We start from the raw sequence: 10,934 nt of genomic DNA, 5'->3' as shown, positions 1-10,934 counted from the left end.
TACAGCAAGGTTCCTGTCCTTAGTGGGGGAGGGGGACACTGAAAGTCAGGAGAAGAGATGGACAGTTATCAAAGTTTAAAAAAATGGTGTTAGGCCAGCTTGAGAAAATAAAGGCAAAAATAAAGAAAAAAACTTTTTCTTTGAAGGACAAGAAAAACTTCAGTGCATTAAAATCACATTGCAATTGATGCCTTGGAATGTTTAGCCATCAGGTCAACCAGTTGTTGTTTTTTTCATTCATCAAAGGAAATATTTTATTCAGATTCCTAAAACAAATTTGAGGTGTTATGTTGGGTTTGAATTGAAGAGAAAGGCCCAGTTAAAAAATGGTTTTCATTTGACAGAAGCTGAAATAGGTGTATACATTCTAATCAAAGATCTGCCCCGTGTGGCACTTTTCAAGTTTTTAAAAGTCTACCAGGCCAAACCTTTAGCCGCCTTCGCTGCTTTTGCTTTGCTTTTCCCCTTTCCTTTTTCTCACTTTGCCTTCAGCCTTTTTCTTTGCCTCTGGTTCATCCATATGGGGTACTGTCCATGCTGGTCTAGAAGAGTCTTTTTGTTTCTCTTAATGTCAGTCTCCATTTTCATGTCATCTTTGTCATCTTTCACCACAGACTGGGTTTTCTCTTCAGAATGTTTGGGGACCACCACAGTTGCTATCTCATGAACATCTTTCATTAAAACATCAGTATCTACTTTAAGAATACTTTTAAGTCTGCTAAGCTCCTTTGGGGCATTCTTTTTTCTCTTTTCAGCACGCATCTTCCTTTTCCACTTACTCAGTAAGCTTTTAGCCATATTTTATCTCAGGTTCACCACTCACCTTTATCAAATATCTTATATGCCAGCACTGCTATAGACTCCTGAGAAACATCATTAAAAGTCTTGTCTTCATAAGGCTTATATTCTAGAGGGGAAAATAAATAAATGAATAAATGCATAATGTAAGAAGACTCTGTTGAGAAGAAAATAAAGCAGGATAAGAAGATAAGGCATGATTGGGGCTAGTTCAGATATGTGGTCAAGGGAAGTCTCTTTGAGCCACTGGCAGAATCTTGAATTAATTCAGAGAGCACTTCAGTAACAGTAAAAGGAGCTGTCCTGATGAAACCAGACAACCAAGGGGTTCCTGCCTGTCAGTACTTGAGCCAATTAAGCAGAGACAGGGTTGAATCATATATGAGCATTTATTCCAATAATGCCAGCAGTATGGGAGAGAGGAGCAGGTCACTCACAAAAACCTACTCTGGCCGAAACCGGTTTGGCTCAGTGGATAGGGCATCGGCCTGCGGACTGAGGGGTCCCGGGTTCGATTCTGGTCAAGGGCATGTGCCTGGGTTGCAGGCACATCCCCAGTGGGGGGTGTGCAGGAGGCAGCGGATCGATGTTTCTCTCTCATCGATGTTTCTAACTATCTCTCTCCCTTCCTCTCTGTAAAAAATAAAAAAAATAAAAAAAAAACCTACTCTGCACCCCTCTGCCCCCCCCCCTCTCCGCCCCATAAGCCAGCTGCTTATATTGGGTAGAACAAAGATTACATGGGGAAGTAGGCAAAAGGAATAAGAATGATTATAATGGTTACAGGTTACAGGCAATGCGGGAGGGACTCCATTGTTTGGGCAACAAGGTTGCTAATCTTTCCATGATAAAATGGAAAGATTCCAAATCCAAGGTTGACTCCCAGGTCCCTGGGGCGTACAACTCCCAGCCAGGTTAGAATGTGCTTTCTTGAGAATCAGACCAAAACAATCATGGTTAACAGAGCATGATTAATATTCCTTACTAGAGGCCCAGTGCACGGTGGGGTCCATTGGCCTGGCCTGAGGGGATCAGGCCGAAACCAGCTCTCTGACATCCTCCGAGGGGTCCTGAATTGCGAGAGGGTGCAATCCTGGGTTCAGCAACCTCAGTACTTGCATTCTGGCTAGGAAGGAATTCAGAGCAAGACCCAAACTGTAAGAGAACATTTATTTGGCAAATTAGAGAGGCAGAAGAAGTAATTCCTAGAATAAATGGGTTTAGGAAGCAAGTTATGGAGCTTGAGAGTGAGTGAGGAAGCCAGCTAATGGCAATGTGCCAGGGGCAGGGAGGGAAAAGGGAAAGGCAACCGGGTCCTCCTCCCTCCTCAGGACTTTAAAGGCGGAGATTTTAGGGGAGGTGCCAGGAAGACATCTTAATAGAATATTCAGGATTGTGGTCTCCACTGATGATAGGCCAGCACCAGGGCAGAGGTCATCATTTCATGCAGCTGATCCTGACGTGAGCTGTGGCTGGTTTTGTTGCTTATCTGGGCCTGGAGCTGAAATACAACTGAGGCCTAGATATTATCTCTAGGGAAGAAAGGTCCGGGGGTCCAAACCTCAGGACCAGCGATATGCTAGGGGAGGAAAAGTTACCCTGGGGGTGAGGCTTTCCATCCTGGTGACCTGCACCTGGCTCATCGTCCTTGCTCTGCTCACATCTGTCCAACTGCCCACCACTGTTATAACTAAACCTAAGGCTCTTCAGACCGTTCTCCTTGGGTCTCCTCCTCCCTCAGTTTGAAATGATGGGGCTGGACTAGGTGACCTTTATAAAGCTTTAGGATGGACTGATAGGACTAGAATGTTATGAGCATTACCTCATTTTTCATTTTCCCCCCCAACCCCCCAAAGGGTTACAAGTTAGGGCTTTGGTGTCAAATAGATTTGACATTGAACTCTGGCTTTCTGCCATTCAGTGGTTGGGCACTTATTCAATCCTTAGAATTAGACTGTTCTCATCTGTTAGACAGGGGTAATATTAGTACCTGGAGTTAATGTCTTAAATGGATAATTCTTAGGAAGTCTTAGCACACTGCCTGGCATGCGGTAAGGACTCAATAAATTGAAGCCATTATTGTCATTATCTTTCTATTAATGGGGCTACTGTGTAAAGCCAGTTCATTTCATTTTATGGAGCCCAAAGGAACTATCAACTCTCTCTCATTTATTCAGTAATTCTCTTTCATGCCCATTTACTAAAGTCTCTTACTAATTTTCTTATGATCAGTTATTGCTGGGCCCTGGGGGTACTGGAATTAAGTTGGTTATAGTTCTTACCCTCAGGAGTTATGTGAAAGAGACAAATAAACAGACAACAAAGATACAGTGTGTTAACATTATAATAGTTACAAGGGCCAGAGATGGCATACAGGATGGACTAACTTATCCTACCAGGATGGAAAGAAAATTAGGGAAGAGTTCAAGCTGAGTCTTAAAGAAGGAGAAGATATTCTTTTATTTACCAAATAAATATTTGGCAAGTCTTCAACTAGACAATTACCAGACATGGCATTTTTCACAGCCATAACCAGAATCGCCCCACCACACTCCTGGTTAATTAGTTTCTCTCCATCTAAACAAAATATGTGCTTACCTGAAAGTCCACCATTAAAGTTACCCTTTTCGTTTAAGACACTGTGTCTGTAAGTCTATTGTAGTGCACATACCTGGGTGAGAGGAAACACTTAAGACCCACTGCTGTGTCTTCACCTCTTCCTACCACATACCTCAGGAGGCTACAGGAGCGAAGTCCTCACACACCTAACACCCAGCTTGGAGGCCCGGGAGGTCCTGCTCCGTCCCTTTTCTGCCCAAACCAGGCATTTGTCAGAGGACAGGCATTTTCTAGATCTCAGTTCCCTCAGCTCATAAAGCCAGGCACATAGACAGCTAGGATGTTTGATAAAATTCAGACTCATTTCCTGATGCAATCACATTTTTCTTTTCTTTTTTTGGTCAAATATAAGGTGAGAGCTCCAGTGCGTGCTGAATTAGGCGTGGGTGTAATCAGTGTCCTAAGTGAGTTGTCTCCACATTAAAGAGAACTTAATACAAATTCTTCTAAAAACACAGAAGATCTGGAAGTGAGGCTATTAAACCTTATATAAACCTGCTAATAGCTCCCACTGCTGAATCTGCTCTTCATGGTCAATGCTGGAAATGTGCAGAACCTGGAGAGAAGCTCTTTACTTAGTCCTTGTCTTCATTATTAAACCCTTTCATTCAATCTGTAGGTTGCACAGCCCTCACTGCTCACATTTAATTTCTTCATGCTTGAGTGGTTTCTAAGAGAAGTCTACCAAGTGCTAGGTGTGTATCTTTCTTCCCCATAATTCTGGTTTGCTGAAGTCAATCATGTCAAAGCCAAATAGAAAATCCTTTCAGAAACTTGAATCTCAGGCCTGGCTTTTGCAGGCATGCCATCGTTAAGTTTGCTCTGGATTCTTATATTCATTCATTCTTTCCTTGCCTGGTATGTGCCAGGAGCTGTGCTGGGGATATAACATAGACATCCTTACTGTCCAGGTACTCACATACTAGTTGGAAGAAACAGACATATAAATACACAGCGATGATGCAGAAGTTGCAAACTGGCACAAATCTATCTGGAGAAGTGTTTTGTTTGTCGCAGAGTAATTTTAACATTTGCTTTAGTAACCAAGATTTTTTGAGTTAGGTTTTTACATGAAAATACAGACTTTGGCTTTTCTGGAAGATCTGATACCACCAGGCCCACACTTAAGAACAACCGAGTGGTGCTGAATAGGAACTGCCCTTTGGATTCTTCAGTCTCTATTCTCTACCCCTACACCTCTAGACTCATTTTCCCACACTTCCCGCCTAGGGGGTTTGTTATGAACATAAAATAAATATGACTGAAGAATGTACAGGTGGGAACAAAGAAGCAATCCACCAGGCCCGCAGGAAACACAAAGGTTCTAGAATGAAGCTCAGACCTGAAAAATGAGAGGAAAGGAACCGCAGGAGACAATCTGAAGAGCACATTCCAGGGCTCAGCAGGTCAAAGGACTGAGGTGAGAGAAAGCATGGTGGGTGCTGGAAACAACTGCCAGTAATTACAGCTGGATAAGTACAGAGAAATGTCTGGACCAGAACCTAAAACCCTAACCCTAAACCTAACCCTAACCCAACCCTAACCCTAACAACCCTAACCCTAACCCTAACCCTAACAACCCTAACCCTAACAACCCTAACCCTAACAACCCTAACCCTAACCCTAACCCTGGGAGGCTGTGGCTGGAGAAGATAGAAGGGCCTGAAGATCCTTCAAGGATAGTTTAGACTTTATGCTGGGACCAGAAGTGATCCACTTAAAGGGTTTTAAGCAGAGGAATGGTGTGATGAGGTCTGGGTTTTAGAAAAATTACTTTGACAGCTGTGTGAAGAATGGGCTGAAGGGGGTAAGATTTGTGACAAGATCATTAAAGCCAATGCTACCTTTTAGGAGAGATGCTGATGGCCTGCATCAGGATAGAAATAGTAAGTATAATGAGAAGGAGACTGAATCGATCTACATTTCCAAAATAGAATCTAAGGGACTTGACAACTATTTTTCTAGGAGGGGTGAGGAAGGAGTCCAAAGTGACACACGGGTTTCTGGCTTTGACTGCCGGGTGCAGTGCAGACTGCTGGCAAAGACAGAATAGACTCCTGTGATGAAAACCAGAGTGGACCCAAATCAGGAGGCCTGGGTTTCGGCCTCGGCTTCAGCACTAACTCAGTCTCTCTGGGTTTGCACTTCATTAAAAATGAAGGCACCACACCAGTGATCTTTATGCTCCCTTCCTGTCTTTGTAGTGTGCCATTATTTCACTTCAGTGAGAAAGTGTGGAACCAGATGCAGAAATATCAAGATTCTCATTTCATAGAACCTGAGAATTCAGGGTAAAAGGAATTTAAAAGGTTGAGCCCAACCTTTCGTATATTTGAATTCCTTTGGAACAAACTTGTCAGGAGCTTGTTCAACCTCTGCTTGAACACATCAGCATGGAGAATTCCTTATCTCCTAGTGCAGCCCATTCAATATTTACAGTTTTAAAACATCCTGATACTAAGCCAAAATCTGCCCCTCAGAATAGCTCCATCTTTGGTGAAAAAAATACTATATTTTGTTTTTTTAAGACCTAAAATCAAGTCCTGGCTTTGCCGCTTAGGAGAAAGACATTACCTCAAAGCCTCAGTTTCCCCACCTGTAAAAGGATTTTTATGTAACCTAGAAGGATTTTTATAAAAGGAGTACTATATCTGAAAAGAATCCAACATATTCTTTCCTTCAAAGGCTTTCTATAGCTATGGCATAAGGGGCTCAGTCAGCAGCCATGGGTCTTAATGTTGCTGTCCATGCTCCAATCCACGATCCTCATTAGATGCTTGTGTCAGGGCCATGGTATTATTCAGCCTGGCGCCACGCTTCATTTTATCTCCAAGGCATGCACTCTTTTCAGGGCATCGATTGTTGTCACACAAGAGCCTGCTGATGGCACGTCCTTGAGATGTACAAAACAGGCGAGCACACTAGGAAGTCAGCTCCTTGGAGATGATCTTTCTCCCTCCAGACCGTCTATAATGATTATGACCTCCTGGAGCCAGACAGCCTGGGTTCAGAGTCCAGCTCTGTCCTTTACTAGCTGTGTAACCTCTGCAGTTATTTACTTCTCTGAACTTCAATTGCTTTAATCAAATGAAGAGAATAGTACCTGCTTCATGGGGTGGTTGTGAGGGTTAAATGAGTTAACTCATGTACAGGCTTAAACCCTGCCGGGCACACATTAAAGTGCATTAAACCAGCCCTGGCTGATGTGGCTCAGTTGACTGCAGCCTGTCCTGTGCACCGAAAGGTCATGGATTCCATTCCTGGTCAGGCCATATACCTAGATTGTGGGTTCGTTCCCCAGTTGAGGTGCATACAGGAGGCAACTGATCGACGTTTTTCTCTCACATTGATGTTTCTCTCGTTCTCCCTTCCTCTCTCTAAAATCAATTAAAAATTTTTCAAATAAATACATAAATAAAATAGTACATTAAACCAAAAGTCAATCATGCCTGAATTCAAATGCTAACTCTACTTCTGATCTTGCCATTATTTTAATTAGATTTCCAAGTACCAAATACGATCAAGACTGGTCACATATTCAGATTCTATCAAGCATTATTAATTAATCCCATTTAGTAATCCTTAAGGCATCATTATCTGTATTTCACAGATGAGGAAACAGAATCGAGGGCTGAGGATTTGAAGGCTCTTGTACTTCCCCTGTGGTGGTGCAGCTCAGGTCTTTGGAATCAAGTGGGATCTGAATGAATAAAGCTTTACTAGTTACTGTACAGTTTTCCTACCAGTGACTTAACCTCTTAAGTCTCACCTGGCTGTTGTGAGGATTATATGACAGGTAAAGAACATGGTACAGGCCCTTACCCATTAATTTCTCTGGAGGACTTACTGTTCTTACACCCAACTGCACCTTTAACTCACATGCAATTCCAACACTGGAGTCATCAGAGATGTACTGGGAAGTGGCTTTATTTCGTACACTGGATCCTGCTTTCCCATGATCCCCTTTCTCTTCTAAAATACAGTCCTTTTATTTTATTTTGGGTCTAAGGATAATGGCAGACAAGATCAAGAATCCCCTTCAAGGATGGAAATGATTCATTGTTCAGCTGTTCACTCAGTCCTTGGCCCAGCTATTGCCTGAGTTATGGAAGGAGCCTCTCAGGCAGATAATGATGTCGAAGGCCATTCAGGAACTGTCTATGGTGAAAAAGTACAGCTGTGGAAGCTGCTCTGGAGTTGGCCCCGCAGACTATTGCTTTAAGAAAAAAGATTATGACTCATAACTGGTTCTTTGGAGGTGGCTAGAAAATTGGATCTTTGTTTCACACCAGAGGAATAGAAGCATATGGAGAAAATGTTGAACCTAAACCACACAAATTTCTTTAAGGTCCAGTTGGGTGGTTTCTCAACTTTATTATAGGGAGGGATGGGGGTGAGTAGGAAGGTTTTTGTTTTCTTAATGCAAAATAATTTATCTGTGTCTGATACCAGGTGAGACTCTAAGGGTCACTTGTTTCTCCTTATGCCAATACGCCATTTCCAGGTGAAGTCCTCTGGCTCTGGCTCTCTGATCCCGAAGAAGGGCCTTCAAGGCTATAAAGACTGCTTGTGACTCAGCGCCTTGTGGGCTTGGGCATTATGTAAACTTTTACAGACTTGCTGAAGGGGATGGTGCCCTCAATGCTGGTTTCCGCCTGGGCCGATATCTCGCCCCCCTCCATCCAGGGGGATTTTGGAATGCGCGAGTTGGAGTTGTAGGCCAGCAGCAGCCTCACTTCCACCTGGCATGGTTCTGGAATAAAAGACACAAGAAATCTTCTATGAATGGGCATGGCTAGAACTAGGGTGAAATGTCATATAAAAGCAACATCAAAGATGGAAGCAGTAGGGTTTCAAGAACACTTCTTCATCTGTCCACATCCCTCCCTTCCCTCCACCAAACAAACACTTTCCCAGCCTACATCCTGTGAGGCTGACCCTCAGCCTGCTTCTTTGCCACCACCTTCTGCTCGGGCCTCTGTAGGCTCCCACCACAGCTGCTGAGGATCAGAGCAAGCTACAAAGCTTCCGTAGAGGGCTTCCAGCCTCCAGACAGAGGCCCACAAGGGCGCATGTGGCCGATTCTCATGCCCAGATAACCAAGCTCTTCCTGCGCAGCTGACCTCAGGCCGCAGGGCTGCGTGCACCGCACACTCCACTGTATCAGTGGAGAGGAGGCCTTTGTTAGGAAATGGTTCTGACAAAAACCATTCTCCCCATGAATAGGAACATGTTTTAGGGACCTAGAATCATTTCATTAAACCTTCTGTCCTTTATGATGTGACACTCCGATACTGAACTGGTGCATGCAGGTGGAAGGCCCCAGTGAAAGACCTCCCTCAAGTTGCTGACCATTTGGCTGAGGAGACAGGGACAGCTGCACAGAGCACAGTACATGCTCTAATAGAGTCTGTAAGAAGCACTGGGCAGGGAGCCCAGGACTGCTCTGTGCTAAGCACATAACCTCAAGAATTCTCACCCTGCCACACCATGAAATAAACTGTCATAATCCCAAAAAAGTTCCAAGGCTCTGAGAGGTTCTAAGTGACTGCCCATACCCACACCTGGGCAGTGACAGAATTTGGGCCCAGCTCAAACACTGAAGCAATTAATGTTTCTATTACCATGTGGCTTCAATAAAGAAGGGGGAGAGGATTTCACAAAAACGTAAGGGCAAGTTCAAAGGCTAGGAACAGCATGGGCTTGGGATGTCTTTCTTAATTTTGTATGTGGAGCAAAAAGTATAAGTGTTAGAGATGAGCCGAGGCTCAGAAGTTCATTTGGCAGGAATGAGGGCTGGATGGATCTAAATGAACAGGGCAGAAGTCCCAGGACTTCTCAATGCCCCCCAAAACTCTTCCTAACTTCTCCCTGGAAATGAAAGCAGAGACTGAACCGCCATCCTCCAGGAAAGGCTTACAGGCAGCCAGAGCAACCTCGCCAAGCCCAGAGAGCAGCACCTGAGCATCACCACTGACCAGCGTTCATGTGGTGAGACATGCCCACATAATTATACCAGCCTTGAGTGTATCTAATGAAACCAACATTACTCTCTGGTACCAGACCCAGTATCAGCTCCCCACTATGTTTTCCTCTTTTGTCCCAGATGGCTGTTGCCAACCACTGACCAGGACCCAGTGTTGGCTCACAGCACTTTCAAGAGCCAAACCCTGGTAAGGTCAGAGGACAAACTCCACCTGGTCATTATGCCTTCACTTAAGGCTGGGGTAAGAATGACAATTCAAGTCACTGCCATCAGAAGAAGAGGGAAAGGAGAGAAAAGAAGAGGGAGGAGACTGAGAGAAAGAGACAAAAGATCATCTGTGACAAATCATGTCACCCACTTGTCATATTCTGGAAGAATATCTCTCTTATGAGGTATCATTCTTACTCCCATCTTAGAGATAAGTAAGATAGAGAGGTAAAATAACTTGCTCAGGGTCACACAGCAAGGGTGAGGATTTGGAACCTGGTCTATGTGACTCAAAGCTTCTGACCTGGGAGCACCCTGCCTCCCAGAGGTCAGGCCACTCGTAGGGAGCTGTGAGGGACTGGACAGAGGAGCTCCCTACCAACACCAGAGCCCATCTCCTGGATTAGAGGAAGGAGGCAGAGGTACATTCAGAATGTTTCACCTTAGTGTCCCAGGTCAGGAGCATGGAATAGTAGAAAAAAATAAGGGATTTGGGAGTTAGGAAATCTGAGTGGGAGCTCAGTACCACCATGGACCAGCTAAGTGGGCCTCCATTTATACACCCATAAAATGAAGAATAGAATACTAATTACCCCCAGAAAGTTGGTCTAAGGATTCAATGAATTTTAAGTGCACATTTAAAATCCTATATTCAATTTTCATTATTTGTTGAGCACCTATTATGTTAGGTATTAGGGACATAGGATATAGAAGTATTGAGGATACAGATGTAAAAACAATTAAGTTCTCTGCTCTAGAGGAACCTACATTCTAATTGGAGAGAAAGGCAGTAAAAAATGAGAAAACATCTAACATTAGTAAGTGCCACGCAGAGAATTATAAAAGATTTATAACAGTGATTGGGTAGCAAACTCTCAGAGAAAGTAAGTGATCCTAGATGAGTTATAATTCTTCGGGCTCAAGGTAGCCTGGATTGTAGTCCTGGTTCAGACATGACTTGCTATATGACCAGGGGCAGGTAAGTAGGCCCCCCGGGACCTTTCAAGCTCCTTTGAGCGCTAGCATGTTGTGATATGCACCTCAAGCCATGGACTTTCCACGACAAGGCTGTCCCACAGCCTTTTCCCCACATCTAGAATCTGTTCATCAGAAGGGATTAGAATAAGCAATTCTACCTTCCTGTGGGGCTAGAGGTTTGGCAATTAGTACAGAAACATTCCAGGCAGCAAGGTTATGGAATGAGGGATGCTTAGGGAGGCAGGTCCTGGGTGAAAGCATTGCTGGATGCTCCCTCAGGACTAGTGCCAGGCCCAGGGTCACCAGTCCCCCAAGGGGGCTGCCCTGACATTCAACAGCATTTCTT

The 10,934-nt window shown here is 44.1% G+C and overlaps 1 protein-coding gene and 1 pseudogene across 2 annotated transcripts in view; both read right to left on the bottom strand.

Annotated features, from left to right (window-relative positions):
- Nucleotides 1-236: 236 nt before the first annotated feature.
- Nucleotides 237-1,177, bottom strand: LOC102254779 (annotated as a pseudogene).
- A 6,594-nt stretch (nt 1,178-7,771) lies between these two features.
- The window catches only part of INTS4 (integrator complex subunit 4), an 85,614-nt gene continuing 82,451 nt past the window's right edge, over nt 7,772-10,934 (bottom strand). For both annotated transcript variants that reach the window (XM_005867024.2, XM_005867026.2), the window contains one exon: nt 7,772-8,170. In XM_005867024.2, the coding sequence (XP_005867086.1) occupies nt 7,992-8,170 (179 nt within the window). In that variant the 3' untranslated portion in view covers nt 7,772-7,991. The remainder of the gene's footprint in view (nt 8,171-10,934) is intronic.

The sequence above is a fragment of the Myotis brandtii genome, unplaced genomic scaffold (assembly GCF_000412655.1).
Source record: "Myotis brandtii unplaced genomic scaffold, ASM41265v1 scaffold244, whole genome shotgun sequence".
Classification (NCBI taxonomy): domain Eukaryota; kingdom Metazoa; phylum Chordata; class Mammalia; order Chiroptera; family Vespertilionidae; genus Myotis; species Myotis brandtii.
This window is presented reverse-complemented; position numbering and strand designations above follow the sequence as displayed.